At 41.3% G+C, this 16088-nt stretch overlaps 1 protein-coding gene and 1 long non-coding RNA gene across 2 annotated transcripts; both read right to left on the bottom strand.

Moving 5' to 3' along the window:
* Window positions 1-115: 115 nt before the first annotated feature.
* LOC118938896 (C-type mannose receptor 2-like) lies at window positions 116-3615 on the bottom strand. The gene is made up of 5 exons (XM_036945551.1): window positions 3603-3615; window positions 3227-3375; window positions 1542-1764; window positions 1022-1396; window positions 116-633 (listed from the first exon to the last, which is right to left on the bottom strand). Exons 1-5 carry the CDS (start codon window positions 3613-3615, stop codon window positions 623-625), a joined length of 771 nt encoding a protein of 256 aa, XP_036801446.1. The 3' UTR covers window positions 116-622.
* A 2995-nt stretch (window positions 3616-6610) lies between these two features.
* On the bottom strand, window positions 6611-15274 carry LOC110490391. The gene is made up of 4 exons (XR_005036321.1): window positions 14858-15274; window positions 8138-8294; window positions 7318-7356; window positions 6611-6947 (listed from the first exon to the last, which is right to left on the bottom strand). It is a non-coding gene; the product is annotated as an uncharacterized LOC110490391 (long non-coding RNA).
* Between the last annotated feature and the right edge of the window lie 814 nt (window positions 15275-16088).

Below are 16088 nucleotides of genomic sequence, written 5' to 3'. Positions count from 1 at the left end.
GGTGCTGAGTGGAAGGGGGGATGAGATAGGGGAGTGATTCATCTCATTAATCTATTAGGATAGGCTACTGCAAATAATAGTTACCCATAGCCTATGTAAACCTTATCATTTTTTTTTTTTTTATGAAAATGGGATTATGTCTCCAATGCATGTTTTTGCAAAGCTCAATGGTTCAGTTGATTTGAGTTTATGGCACCTTGTTGCATCAATATGGCCATCAATGCAGCCGTGTCAATTTCACAGAAGTCACAGTTATAGCATGAAATGCATACATAAAAAATACCAATATTGTCATTATAACTATGTAGCTGTCTCCAACAATAAACTACAGTGATCACACAAAAAGCTAAATACTACATTTTAATTTGAATAATATTTTCTTTACTTTTATCTACTCTACTTTTAAACAATCAAATTAGTACAGTTAATAACAGTCATAGCCATCCATGGTTATGAGTAAACATACAGTATCATTAAGTAATATAATGTAATAGTAAAAATAGTAATAATAATTCTAATAGTAATAATAGTAATAGTGGTTTAATAATATAATGAATTGAAATGCAGGGCCTTTCCAGACCCTGAGTGTCTGCAGACTGTCCAGGCTGCCATGTAGAGCCCTCTAGTGGAGATCTGCTAAAACATCACATACAGGATAAGAGGACATTGATGTATCTTTAATGACTAGACCTTGCTATTTTGTTTTTGCTTATTCAAGACTATTAAACAACAGTATACTATTGGCTACAGTAAAGGCAGAAAATAGCAATTCAGATAGTAGCCAACTGTAGAGAGGGGGTTTCTGGGATGTAGGTTGAGCCTTATTCAATAGGGAGGTATAATCAAAGCATTGCATAAAGTAATACATTCCATAGAGCTGACATGAGAGTCAAGACAGTAAATCTCTATTCCGCAGTAAACCATGACAGTTCTATGTAACATTGGTCTATCTGCAACATTCTGAGTGTTCCACCCCTCTGAACAAGCCCCAAAATAGGAGCTTAAAAGTTGAGCAACGCACCTTGACAGATGAAGGGTAATTCCTGATGACAGGAAGCATCCAGCCATTTCAGTTCTCCGTTACCAACCCGGACCATCTTACCACAATGGTAATTGATGGGGTTGAGGGGGAAGCAGCTGTGCCACTCACTGTACTTCACCACCTTATCAACATCACTACTGGTCCACAGCCAGGGGGCGTTCCACTCAAAGATGGACCTCTCCAGACCAATCCACACTTCCCCACATTGCAGCTCCACGTTGGCCAGGAGCTGGGTCACGTCAGCATGCACAGTCTGGTTGGTGATTTGCACCAGGTTAGACTTGGAGCCACGACTTTTACAGAACTTCAGGGAATTGATCCAGCTCTTGGACTCGTTGAAGAAGTGCAGGTAATCTGCATGGACAAGACAAACACACATGAAACTGCACACGTTAATGCAAGTTAATAAACACAAAACCACAAATACACATACACTTTCGGTCTTATTTGCCATTAAAACGCTCACAATTGTCACTTGTGCACCATGTCTGACACTCACTAGGATGGAGTGGAGAAGTTGTACTACTGGGGGAGGATGTTGGCTGATTGTTTGGGGAGGTGAAACCTGATGAGGTCAGTTGTCCACTGGAAGTTGAGGTTGGTAGTGTGGTGGACTGTCTGTCAGTAGTGGTAGTTGGTGAGGTGGTGGACTGTCCATTAATAGTGATAGTTGGTGAGGTGGTGGACTGTCCTTTACTAGTGGTAATTGGTGAGGTGGTGGACTGTCCATAAGTAGTGGTAGGTGGTGAGGTGGTGGACTGTCCATTAGTAGTGGTAGTTGGTGAGGTGGTGGACTGTCCCTTAGTAGTGGTAGTTGGTGAGGTGGTGGACTCTCCCTCAGTAGTGGTAGTTGGTGAGGTGGTGGACTGTCCATAAGTAGTGGTAGGTGGTGAGGTGGTGGACTGTCCCTTAGTAGTGGTAGTTGGTGAGGTGGTGGACTCTCCCTCAGTAGTGGTAGTTGGTGAGGTGGTGGACTGTCCATTAGTAGTGGTAGTTGGTGAGGTGGTGGACTGTCCATTAGTAGTGGTAGGTGGTGAGGTGGTGGACTGTCCATTAGTAGTGGTAGTTGGTGAGGTGGTGGACTGTCCATTAGTAGTGGTAGTTGGTGAGGTGGTGGACTGTCCATTAGTAGTGGTAGTTGGTGAGGTGGTGGACTGTCCATTAGTAGTGGTAGTTGGTGAGGTGGTGGACTGTCCGCTAGTAGTTGTAGTTGGTGAGGTGGTGGACTGTCCCTTAGTAGTGGTAGTTGGTGAGGTGGTGGACTGTCCCTTAGTAGTGGTAGTTGGTGAGGTGGTGGACTGTCCATTAGTAGTGGTAGTTGGTGAGGTGGTGGACTGTCCCTTAGTAATGGTAGTTGGTGAGGTGGTGGACTGTCCCTTAGTAGTGGTAGTTGGTGAGGTGGTGGACTGTCCCTTAGTAGTGGTAGTTGGTGAGGTGGTGGACTGTCCCTTAGTAGTGGTAGGTGGTGAGGTGGTGGACTGTCCCTTACTAGTGGTAGTTGGTGAGGTGGTGGACTGTCCCTTAGTAGTGGTAGTTGGTGAGGTGGTGGACTGTCCCTTAGTAGTGGTAGTTGGTGAGGTGGTGGACTGTCCCTTAGTAGTGGTAGTTGGTGAGGTGGTGGACTGTCCCTTAGTAGTGGTAGTTGGTGAGGTGGTGGACTGTCCCTTAGTAGTGGTAGTTGGTGAGGTGGTAGGTGTTGTGGTAAAAATGTCTGTAGACGGAGGTCCAGTTGAAGTAGGGCTGGTGGTTTCAGGTGTAACAGGAGTGTTTAAATCCCCGGTGTTGTTAAGTGGATGTTCATCTGTTAGAATGAAGTAGAATACATTTCAGCACATTTGAAGTTTCCTGTTTTTATAATTGACACAAAAACAAAGTAGGCCTAATCTTTATAAAATATTTCATCACATTAAAACTAGGATTTTCTTTGTGTAGATTCCATACAACGTATTCATGGATGATGACCATTTAGTTTGATAACAATCTCACAAGGTTCAACTTACCTCCATAGCAAAGGAAAGCACTTTGACGAGAGCAATCTTTTGGTCTCCATTTTCTGTTCAGCTGTACACAGTTTCCATCTACCCTGGTGTTTTCCCATTGCTGAAATGGTTCTCCATTTGACCATTCCCATTTTGTGTTGCTGTTGTTGTGCTTAAGTCCAATCCAGGTGTCCCCTTCAGTCACCTCATCAAAGGATTCCTGTTCTTTCTGGTTAAGGATACTTGCCAGATCTCTGCCTTTGCTCTTGCAGTCTTTCAGAGCATCCTGCTGCGTCTTTGTCCCAGGCATCAGCTCATACACCTTCTCTGTTGTTGCATTACCACGATGAACTTCTAGGAGGGAAGAAGAAACTGACACATCAGATTTCATGAGACCATTAATGACTTCACACAATAAGAAATAATTTGGAAGTTACAGATGATAATCTAATTAGGTGTTTGAGGTCTGATTAGATGAAGAATAGAGGTTTTGAGTAGGTGTTGTCAATCAATCCCATTTGTTAAATGACAAGTTGGATTTTCCATTGATAAAAAGAGAGAGTGAGTGATTAATTCCTTACCTCGTTGACACATATACTGTCTTTGAGTTGCACAAGAGACTGGTTGCCAGTGAGATGAAATAGACAAGACACAGTCATGACCCCAGTTATGGCCGCCAAAACCCTTTTCCCAGTTAAAGAACATGAAGTCCTCTCCATCAGACCACTTCCACTTTTCAGTTGAACCAGACCTATGGAGCCCAATCCACACATCACCGATGAAATTACCCAAAGAAGATTGAATTGCCTTCCAATCCTCTTCTGTGTGTATGATGGACAGGTTTGTGTAGTGTTGTCTGCAGTACTCTTGTGCTTCAGTCCAGTTTTTCTCCTCAAGGACGAGGCTGTACTTTTTGGCTGAGTAGGTGACTGTTTTAAATAGAGAAAATGCTTATATGCTTATATGCTTATATGCTTGTTGTATTGAGTGGCAAACATTACCATCTTTAGTTACCACTTTCTATTGTAAAATACAGGCAACACATACTGTTTGATAGCAGAGTAATATATGGATGTAATTGAGGAAAGCAACAGAGCATGTGTCGGGGGCATGGAGAAATTAAAGAATATGCAAACTCATTCTAAAAATGTTTTATGAGGGTCAGGGCGTGACAATTAGGGCCTATTAACAAAATCTGCCTCTGTTCATTAGATATACTATATGAATCGAAATACGTGTGTACTCACTGATACCACTGCAGTTTTTCAGGGAGTAGCCTGAGGTTGCATGTTCAAGGTATTGTATTGTGACAGGCATATCATCAGTTGAGGTCATCAGAAAACAGTGTCTGTGGGATAAATATCACACAGAATCTGGTAGTAGTTATCAGAAATGAACAACATGAATGGTGTTGATCTAAAAATTCTATAGCTGCCTCGAACACATATTGAAGAAAAAAAAAGAAGCTTTTTGAGCATGTAGGCTACCTGTTATTTAGGTTATTTATTCCTGCTTCTTTCCCAACAAATGTGAAGTACTGGCAATTGTAATGTTCGGTGCATTTCTGCCTGCACTGACTTGCATTAGTTACGAATGGCGGCGATTGTTCCATATTATTTATCCCAAAATCCACTCCTTTCATTAGGTTCCTCTCACAACCTGTGTAACAGAGACATTTTACATTTGACACAGCTTGATTTTTTTGTTGTTGACACAACTCAAGTCAACTAGGCAACCAAAAATATGTGATCAGCACTACAGTAGTCTCTAGAAGGACAGAACGCAGAATAAACAATACTGGACTAGAGAGACAAGGTATCAAGTGGTACAGTGCCTTGCGAAAGTATTCGGCCCCCTTGAACTTTGCGACCTTTTGCCACATTTCAGGCTTCAAACATAAAGATATAAAACTGTATTTTTTTTGTGAAGAATCAACAACAAGTGGGACACAATCATAAAGTGGAACGACATTTATTGGATATTTCAAACTTTTTTAACAAATCAAAACTGAAAAATTGGGCGTGCAAAATTATTCAGCCCCCTTAAGTTAATACTTTGTAGCGCCACCTTTTGCTGCGATTACAGCTGTAAGTCGCTTGGGGTATGTCTCTATCAGTTTTGCACATCGAGAGACTGACATTTTTTCCCATTCCTCCTTGCAAAACAGCTCGAGCTCAGTGAGGTTGGATGGAGAGCATTTGTGAACAGCAGTTTTCAGTTCTCGATTGGATTCAGGTCTGGACTTTGACTTGGCCATTCTAACACCTGGATGTTTATTTTTGAACCATTCCATTGTAGATTTTGCTTTATGTTTTGGATCATTGTCTTGTTGGAAGACAAATCTCCGTCCCAGTCTTTTGCAGACTCCATCAGGTTCTTCCAGATTGGTCCTGTATTTGGCTCCATCCATCTTCCCATCAATTTTAACCATCTTACCTGTCCCTGCTGAAGAAAAGCAGGCCCAAACCATGATGCTGCCACCACCATGTTTGACAGTGGGGATGGTGTGTTGAGCTGTGTTGCTTTTACGCCAAACATAACGTTTTGCATTGTTGCCAAAAAGTTAAATTTTGGTTTCATCTGACCAGAGCACCTTCTTCCACATGTTTGGTGTGTCTCCCAGGTGGCTTGTGGCAAACTTTAAACTACACGTTTTATGGATATCTTTAAGAAATGGCTTTCTTCTTGCCACTCTTCCATTAAGGCCAGATTTGTGCAATATACGACTGATTGTTGTCCTATGGACAGAGTCTCCCACCTCAGCTGTAGATCTCTGCAGTTCATCCAGAGTGATCATGGGCCTCTTGGCTGCATCTCTGATCAGTCTTTTCCTTGTATGAGCTGAAAGTTTAGAGGGACGGCCAGGTCTTGGTAGATTTGCAGTGGTCTGATACTCCTTCCATTTCAATATTATTGCTTGCACAGTACTCCTTGGGATGTTTAAAGCTTGGGAAATCTTTTTGTATCCAAATCCGGCTTTAAACTTCTTCACAACAGTATCTCGGACCTGCCTGGTGTGTTCCTTGTTCTTCATGATGCTCTTTGCGCTTTTAACGGACCTCTGAGACTATCACAGTGCAGGATCATTTATACGGAGACTTGATTACACACAGGTGGATTGTATTTATCATCATTAGTCATTTAGGTCAACATTGGATCATTCAGAGATCCTCACAAGAACTTCTGGAGAGAGTTTGCTGCACTGAAAGTAAAGAGGCTGAATAATTTTGCACGCCCAATTTTTCAGTTTTTGATTTGTTAAAGAAGTTTGAAATATCCAATAAATGTCGTTCCACTTCATGATTGTGTCCCACTTGTTGTTGATTCTTCACAAAAAAATAAAGTTTTATATCTTTATGTTTGAAGCCTGAAATGTGGCAAAAGGTCGCAAAGTTCAAGGGGGCCGAATACTTTCGCAAGGCACTGTATATTCAGGTGTTCTACCTGGACAATGGATGCCAATGTCCAATCAACAATGCAGCATGTTGCAGTGTAGTTTACAGTATTTAATGTAAATAAACCTCAATTTTGCTCACAATTAGAATACATGCACCAAGCAATGACAATGAATCATGAACACTTGCCTTTTACTACCTTTAGATTGTAATATTCTGTATAGTCTCGGTACAATACACTTGAGATATCCACACAACAGCAGTAACTCCCCCTGTCCTTCAACTGAAGGTTGGAAATGGTGAGGTTTTCCCTGCTGAGGCTGTATTTTTTGGGGTCATTAGGTGAGATGGCAGCTTTCTTGATCACTCTGGGTTCAGAACATCCACATTCACCCCAGAAATTGTAATAACAGTTTCTGCCCCAGCATGTGTCATACCCGTGATTCTTCACAGAGTATCCGCAGAGAAGGGTCACAGAGCTTCCCGCCAGTACTGACACCTCAGCCATCAACACTGGTGAGGCCCTGACTGCTGTGGGGTCAAAGGTCACATCAGGAAAATGTTGTTACTTGGATATTAAGGCTCTGTTTTCATTTAGATTGTGTCACTGACACAGTTGTCCACATACAGTACAAGGAGACTGATTCTGTTTTTAGACACTGGAAGATACTGTAGCTTTTGGATTGAAATTATATTGCATTTATGTGTTGACCAAGACATTATACTGTGACATGAAGATAGAAAAAAAATGCCTTAGGTTTCATTGCCATACTCATGTGACTCATGTGTGTAAGTGGATGTTAACAGTAGTGACAAACTACTATTTTGTCAAAAGTCATAACAATGGAGGGGCTACTTGATAACACCTAGAGAGGAATATTCATCCCATCTGATCTCTTACCCAGCAGCAGGAGTAGAAGTATTTCCTGTATCATTGCCACTGTGAACAACATATCAAATTGTTTAAAACACAAGCCATCAGTGCTTCATTCAAGTTAAGATTTTTTTTATAGCATTATTTAGAAAGAAACATCATTTTTGTAAAAAAGCACAACAATTTGCCAATTCCCACATGTTTCAGAGATTTCATGTGAAGAAAATGTCTAAGAAAGTATTGTCTGTGTCTTGGAGATTCATTTCAAGTCTGAACTAATGTGCACAATTTCCTTCCGAGAGTAACTTCCCAGGTAAACAAAACAACGACAAGGAAGTTATGATTATTTGACTACCAAAGTAGCATTGCAGTTACTCTATGGAACAGCTATATGGCATACACTTTGATTAACAATGCAATTTGAAAATGTAACATAAATATGAAATCAACCTAGTTATTCTTTTGTAAATGATCTGATGGAGATCAACACAAATGTCTCAGAGTGTCCCAATCTATTGGTTTCCACATTGTCTATGATATGCTTAAGAAGTATCATATAAACAACCCACACATTTTCATCTAATATTAGATTTGACCTCTAAATACACAGCACCATCCTAATCATTTAAAAAAAGTTACAAAGGGTTGCTAATAATGTGTGAATAAGTACCTCAAAGAAAAGAAGAGTGCAAAATCATTTCATGTTTTCAAAATACCATCTTGAACAGTAAAAGTTACAAAGGTGCTAAACATACTGAATTATTACCTCTTCAATGAAAAGCACAGTGTTTCAACATATCGGGACATTTTTTTTAAATAATGCAACTTGAAATGATGGCACACCTACCCAGTTAGCTGTCTTCTTACCTCCCCAGATTATGGTGAGATGGATGGGGAGACAGGGGAAAGAGAGGAGTTTATAGAGGTGTATTTCTCTCCTCCCTCTCTGCTGACCAGGTGAACACACCCAGGTGATGCTAAAACGTCAGCTCCAACATCTCCCTCTACATTAAAAAAAACATTGAGCATTAGGCCGAATGTATTAGTGGACTTACTACAGTGCAGTTTAGAAATGCAGTACATCTAAGTTGCTTGATTGAATGTACATGTCTGTTTGCATATTAAGTTCACATTTGTAACAATAATTTGCAGTACATTTGATTTGGTACCCAGTTCATTGTATTTGCACTGGACATGGGCTTCACTAAAGAGACTGCTACAGTAAATGACCCACTGACGTCTGATTCATGAGAAATTAAATATATGTGATTAAAAAACTAAGAAAACCACAAAAGATATCTTTGTAACCTGTGTCTGTGCGTTCTCCCAGCTTCATGCAAAGCAGGTAGCCTTCTGAAAACACAATGCAAATAAAATGTAGAAGGGCTACTGTTATGTGTTACCTGCATTGCTATATGGCATTCTAATTCCCAGAAATGGTGCAATGGAATTCTGGGCAAATGCCAGATGTGCTGGTACATTTTTTTAGCCCAGTGGGCCTGTCTAACTTAGTTTTTTTTGCACAAAATAATAATTATATATGGCTTATAAAATTGGGGCCTCATTATATTTGAGAGAGCTAGGTTTAATGTGCGCAAGCAGGAGCAGGGTGAAAACAACAACAGTTTTATCACAGCTGTTCACAAGCCAGCGGAACATTGTCAGTTTGGCGATGTCAGGGAAATGCTGATCCGAGATTGGATTGAAGTGGGAATAAGAAATATCTCACTTTCTGAAAAGTTAGTTAGTTTCCCAGCCTACCTTGTCCAAAGCTGTAAACCAGATTAGGAAGAGTGATTCAGTAAAAAGACAGCAGACGATGCTGCGCCGCAGCAGCTCCTTGCAGAGCGAAGAAAGTGAGGAAACAAATGTGTTTTCATACCGAGCTAAAAAAAAACAGGGGAACACAGAACAGAGACAGACGTGTAGAAAACCACCATAGACAGCGCCAGTAGCTAGTTCAAGTGTTTGTCGCAAATGTGGGAAATCTCCTTTCCACAGCTGGAAAGATTGCCCAGCAAAGGATGCGGAATGCAGGACATGTCACAGGAGAGGACACTTTTCAGCTGTCTGTTGATCAAAGCAAATGCATGAGGTCTCAGAGGAAGAACAGCAGCTACGGCAGGACAGCATCTTTCAGGGAGCAGTAAGGGAAAACGATGCTGGCTGGCACTCAGACATTAATCTCAATGGGGAGGTTGTGTCATTTAAACTAGACACAGGGGCAGCAGTGACAGCAATACCAACTAGGCTGTGTAGCTATAGTAGAGATGGCCCTTTGCTCTCTACAAACAAAAGAATGTACGGGCCCAGTAATAAGATATTACCAGTGGTAGGGCAGTTGGTGAGTAAACTGGAGAGTAAAGACAAAAGTGCCATCCAGCCTGTCTTTGTCATAGACTCTCTGGTCAGACCGTTGCTGGGGCTACCAGCAATTGAAGCTTTGCAACTCCTAGAGAGAGTGGGCGAACTGGAGGACCCAGGGAGGTTTTTAAAAAGACATTCCCAAAAGTGTTTTCTGGCCTAGGAAGGCTAAAAAGTGACTAGAAAATCCACCTGAAAGAGGATGTGGTCCCCTATTCCCTTACCACCCCCCCGCCGTGTGCCTATCCCTTTATTGGCCAAAGTAAAGGAAGAATTCGGCAGGATGGAAGAAATTGGGTCTGTATCTAAAATAGAGAGTCCCACTGACTGGTGTGCAGGGATAGTGGTGGTCCCAAAAGCCAATGGGTACATTGGACATGACCAACTTGAGGCAATCTGCAGAGAGAGACACATCAGTGGAGTAGTTACTGGCTCAGTTGGATGGCTCAAAAGTCTTCACAAAGCTGGATGCCCGCTCGGTCTTCTGACAGATGCCCTGAACCTTTTACCCATTACTACCTGTCAGGGAAAGGAGATTGAGGTTGTAACCTCATAAATATCTTGGAATTTTAATTGATGACGGCCTCTTTTAAATTGCATATTCCACAACTTACAAAAAAATTGAAGCTGAAATTGAAGCTAAATGGGGCTGAATAATTTTGCACGCCCAATTTTTCAGTTTTTGATTTGTTAAAAAAGTTTGAAATATCCAATAAATGTCGTTCCACTTCATGATTGTGTCCCACTTGTTGTTGATTCTTCACAAAAAAATACAGTTTTATATCTTTATGTTTGAAGCCTGAAATGTGGCAAAAGGTCGCAAAGTTCAAGGGGGCCGAATACTTTCGCAAGGCACTGTATGTTCTATTGGAAAAATGACACTTATTTGCTAGTGGTCGATTACTACTCAAGATACATTGATATAGCAAAGACACCCATAACCACATCAGCTAGTGTTATCAATGGATTAAAGTCAATTTTTTCCAGGTAAGTGGTCGCTGAGGTCCTGGTTACAGATAACACTCCCCAGTTATCAGCAAGCTGCTTTTCTGCTTTTGCCGCAGTATATGACTTTACATGTGACCAGAAGCCCCTACACTGCACAGAGCAACGGTGAGGCAGAGAGAGCTGTAAAAACAGTCAAGGGACTGCTGAAAATGAACAAGGATCCATACAGATCTCTGTTAGCTTAGAGTTACACCACATCATCATGGGCCGTCGCCTGCCGAGTTCCTGATGGGCAGGAGGCTACGCTCCCCGTTGCCTGTCTTGCCAGCTCAGCTCAAACCCCGATGGCCTAACAGGAAGGCCTTCACTGAGAGGGACAAACGGCTGAGACAAACACAAACCCGGAGACTTTAATCGGAGACATCGTGCTACGGGGAAGCCAGAGATGACAGAAGGTCAAGGTGTGTGGATTACAAACTCAAAGACAACAATAGTAGTGCTGAGGAAAGTGGATGCTCCACGCTCCTATGTGGTGGAAACGGGCTCAGGCAGAGGAGACACGGAGGAACAAAACACACCAGAGCTCTTCCAGATCTACCAGCCACACATGCTGAGGAGGCCAAAGACAACGCACAAAAAGAGCAAGAAGGAGAAGGAATGCTCACAGAGTCACAAGCTTGTCCAAAAAGCATTCTCACAGAGCCACAAGCCCCGTGAGAATAATACTGGTTTCAGGATGTGAAGTAGCATTTTAAAGAGAATAATACTGGTTTGAGGATGTGAAGTAGCATTTTAAAGAGAACAATACTGGTTCAGGATGTGAAGTAGGATGTTAAAGAGAATAATACTGGTTTCCAAATTGCATTTCAGTTATGCTTCAGTGGTTCTGAATGTTGAATTCTTGTTCATTGTAGAGGGGAAGATGTAATACGTGTCACACCCTGACCTTAGTGTTCTTTGTTTTCCTTGTTATTTTGGTTAGGTCAGGGTGTGACATGGGTGATGTATGTGTTTTTGCCTTGTCTAGGAGTTTTGTATGTTTATGGGGCTGTTTCCTTTCGAGGTGTTTATGTAAGTCTATGGTTGCCTAGATTGGTTCTCAATTAGAGGCAGGTGCTATTCGTTGTCTCTGATTGGGAGCCATATTTAGGCAGCTGTGTTCTTTGGGTATTTTGTGGGTGATTGTTTCCGTGTCTGTGTTTGTTCGCCACACGGTAATGGTTTCGGTTTTCGTTCGTTTCACGTTTATTGTTTTTGTATTCATAGTGTTGTGTTTTTGTTATTAAAAACGATATGGACACTTACCACGCAGCATATTGGTCCGATCCTTGTTTCACCTCTTCAGAGGAAGAGGAGGAAATCTGCCGTGACAATAGGATGGCCCTTGTGGGAATCCATACCTATATATTACATGCGCAGACTAGGCTAGTAAACATGCTGAAGCTAGAAACTCGTTGTCGATTCATCAAGATGTTTCATGCATAACAGCAGTCATCTACATGAACAAGGGCAAAAACCTCCCCCTTGTGTCCCTGGTATCCATGAGCCTTTGTTTCTGATTGCAATAACTGCTACAGTCAGCAAACCATGACACCAGGGAAAACTCTAATGATATCCAAATGTTGCATGCTTATTTTCCTCATATTGAACTGTGTAGCTGCAAGACTGTGTTCTATGTTTACCAGTATGGAATTATATCATAATAGAAACCACATGCACACATTTTTATTTAATCCCTAGTGAGAATGGGGAGAGAGAGGTGGCATCTGAAAGTGGATTAGGCTACATGAAGCATTCCTGTCCAACATTTGACAGTGCTTGTTCAAGTGGGACCCTATTGGTGCTAAAATGCCATCCCTGCACCTGTCTTACAGATACAAACCCCAATAAGATGGCAGTCTTGTAGTCTATCTGGTCTAGTGGTAATGACACAGCCTCTGGAACACATGTCTATGGTGTTGATAAGGTTTGAATCTGGCCTAGTGATCTTTGATGCAACCTCTGTCTATCTTTCTCTACTGTCATCCTCTCTTTCTATCTTTTTATAGAAAATATAAATGTAAAACAAAAAAAGATTATAGTCTTACTTCCAGTGTAAATGAATGATCTCTCCAGAGAGCAGGCTCTATTGTCCAGTGAGGAGTGCTCAGTCTGTCCATGGCCCTCATGGGTCAGAGAGCAGCACTTACTACGTTATTACATTAGTTGACATTGTTTTTTAGAAATACAGTACATCTACGTTGTCTGATCGAATGTACATTTTGGTTAGTGTATCAAGTTCACATTTGTCTCAATAATTTGCAGTACATTTGGTAACCAGCAAATGTTACTGTATTTGCATTGGACATGTGCTTCACTAAAGAGTCTGGTACAGAACAATATCCACTGACCTCATATACGAGATATGAAGATATGTGGTTAAAAAAAAAAGAAATTCATAAATATAATTGTAACCCGTGTCAGTGCATTCTCGCAGCTTCATGCAAAGCAGGTCGCCTTCCTACAGCCCAATGAAAATAAAGTATTGTTTTCTATGTGGTACCTGCAGGGCTATGGCAGCCTAATCCCAGATGGTGTAAACAAAGTGCAATGTAATTCTGGATGTACAAGAGCCCATAGTTCCTGATCTGGACACATTGTAGTCCATGCTGATAGCTTATTTATTGGAGTTCAGTGCTAGAGAAGAAGTCGTTAGGATGTGGTTTTACTTCCTTGTCTCTGTTGATTTAGATAAAAGGATTTGCTAAATAACTAGGCCAACATGACTTGGTTTATCAAGTTGATTAATGTATAACAGCCATCAACTACATGAATAAGGGCAAGAACCCCACACCTCTCCCCTGCTATCCATGAGCCAGTGTTAGCTGTAATAGCTGACACAGTCAACAAACCATGACACCAGGGAAAATTATAATATCCAAATCTTGATTAGGTTCATGACATGCATATCTGTTAAACGGTCACACCCATAACAGCAGGTATACTAGTGGTTAAGAGTGTTGGGCCAGTAACTGAAAGGTTGCTGTTTTGAATCCCCAATCCAACTTGGTGAAAATCGGTCAATGTGCCCTTGAGCAAGGTACTTAACCCTAATTGCACACCAGGGTCACTGTCAATAATGGCTGATCGCCGGCTGTGACCCCACTCTCTGAGGGTGTCTCAAAATATGGGATATGCAAAAACAGCATATTTCCAATTCATGTATGAAATAGGACAATCGCACGCACCCACCTAATTATTATAATGATGTTTACAACAGTCTCCATCTTTACAGTTCTCTGAACCATACCACCATGATGTGGGCACATAGTTCTACATTGTTTCGATTTGTGCCTCCATCTCACCATTCATGCTAGAGGCTGAAAATTATGGTAATACGGTTGTCACTAATCAAACATTTTATTTAAGAATGTCGACAGTAACATCCATAAGTGAGTGTGAATGAAATAAACTGATGAAGTGGCTTGCAAGACCAGGTTAGAGTAGAGTTGTAGTGTACAAAGACCAAGACTAAAAAAATAAGATATTTTAATTAGAATACAGTTGTAGACAGAAGTCAAATATCAACATACAACTGTTGTCTCTCCTGAGTTCTGCCCCGGACAATAGAAAGACAACATCTTATCTACCCGAGATCACGCCTTATCCTATGTCAAACCCTGCATGTGCAGCTTAAAGAACAAGTTATTCTTAACACAGGTTTCTGAGAACCTGTCTCAGCGGTATGCAAATCTGCCCTTGCTTCAGAGAAAAACAGAAGCTGTCTCTCGCTATCACCCTCAGTCCCTTTTCTCACCTTTCTCAGACACCGGGCAGAGAGCTAGACACAGAGAGAGGCCTCAATATTCAGCGATACAGTGAGCATAAGTACAATGGCACATAAGCAAATGAATAACATAATCAATGGTGGGGGCCTTTAGAAGACACCCAAAATCAACTTTAACCCTACAAGTCCATGAAAAGTGTGCAACATATTTCTCATTATGAAGAATTTTACACTCTGCAAATCCCTCACTAAAACGTGTTACTATACATGTTTAAACTTCAAAAATCACAAATGTCCCTTTTATTCCTCCTCTCTTCACTAATCAAATTGCCCTGTACAACACACTTTATTACATTCATACACCAACAAATCATAGATTATCATTCAATGTTTAAAAAAAACCTTGGAACAAAAACTTGTATTTGAAAATCATTGTCTGTGAACTAAAATAATGTTATTTATATGTTATGAGGTACTAGGGTGACTTACAGTAAGCTTGACTATTTTAGTATTCCTAGAACTTCCATCCATGTCCTGTTGCACTTTCATGGCTTGTCCTCTGCATACACTGACCTACTGTAAGAAAACACACTACTTCATTTCCATACTGTCAATGGGATGCAAAACCTAACACTGTACAAGGGAATCTAAAGAACAGACTAAACATTAGGAGGGTAATTTTCATGACTGACACAAAAAGTGCTTAGAGGGCTAGGAGGTTGAACTGTTTTGCATTAAACGTCTCCATTCAGCAGTTCTCTCCAGCGTAGGGTTTGGATTATGTTCCCATTCTTCATAAACTCCTTTCTGATCAGTGAGATGTGATCAAACCAGATAAAGCCAGCAGCCATCCTATTTTAATCAAGCATCAGAGTTAAGTTATATTTCATAGGAATATAAACTTGAGATCATATGAGAAGAGTGAAATGAGTGAGGATGACGTTGATTTCTGATGTTGGAGATGTCGGACTACTGTACCTGCTCCAACATCTGTTCCTTTACCACTGGGTCATTGAGGTCAGCTCCTGTTAGATTTCAGAGACATCCTTTCAATGGTCTGCTTGATTCTCTTTTCTAGAAGGACATAGGAATGATAAGATCAGACAGCCACTCAAATGAGATTCAGCTTATTTACAATAAGTTACTTTTCTTCCACTGTCCTTTAAAGGCTGTAAATTACTTTAGAACTGTGTAGCTGCAAGACTCTGTGTTCTATGTTTACCAGTATGGAACTATTATCTCATAATAGAAACCACATGACCACATATATCTGAAAGGTGGGGAGAGAAATGTGACTGGAGTAGGCTACATGTAGCATCTGTGTCTGACATGTGGCAGTGTTTGCTGTAGTGGGACCCTGTTGGGGGTAAAATGCTGTTCCTGTATTACATCCCCCAATAACCCCAATAAGATGGCAGCTCCCTCTGCTGTTTCCTGAAGTCCACGATAATCTCCTTTGTTTTGTTGACGATGAGTGGGAGGTTATTTTCCTGACACCACTCCAATGGCCCTCATCTCCACCCTGTAGGCCGTCTTGTCTTTGTTGGTAATCAGGCCTACCACTGTAGTGTCGTCTGCAAACTTGATGATTGAGTTGGAAGCGTGCATGGCCACGCACTCATGGGTGGACAGGGAGTACAGGAGAGGGCTGCATCTCATTTGAGTGGCTGTCTGATCTTATCCTTCCCATGTCCTCCTAGAAAAGAGAATTAAGGCCCCA

This window comes from Oncorhynchus mykiss, chromosome 15 (assembly GCF_013265735.2).
Source record: "Oncorhynchus mykiss isolate Arlee chromosome 15, USDA_OmykA_1.1, whole genome shotgun sequence".
Taxonomy (NCBI): Eukaryota; Metazoa; Chordata; class Actinopteri; order Salmoniformes; family Salmonidae; genus Oncorhynchus; species Oncorhynchus mykiss.
The sequence above is the reverse complement of the archived record's forward strand: the minus strand, read 5'-3'. Positions and strand labels throughout refer to the sequence as shown.

Bases quoted from the DNA above. Each gene is read 5' to 3' on its own strand.
- LOC118938896 (XM_036945551.1), bottom strand. The intron at 1,765-3,226 runs GTGACTGAAGGG...ACTTATGGACAG, and splicing joins AACAGGAATCCTTTGATGAG to TCCACCACCTCACCAATTAC. The intron at 1,397-1,541 runs GTGAGTGTCAGA...TTGTCCATGCAG, and splicing joins AACTTCTCCACTCCATCCTA to ATTACCTGCACTTCTTCAAC.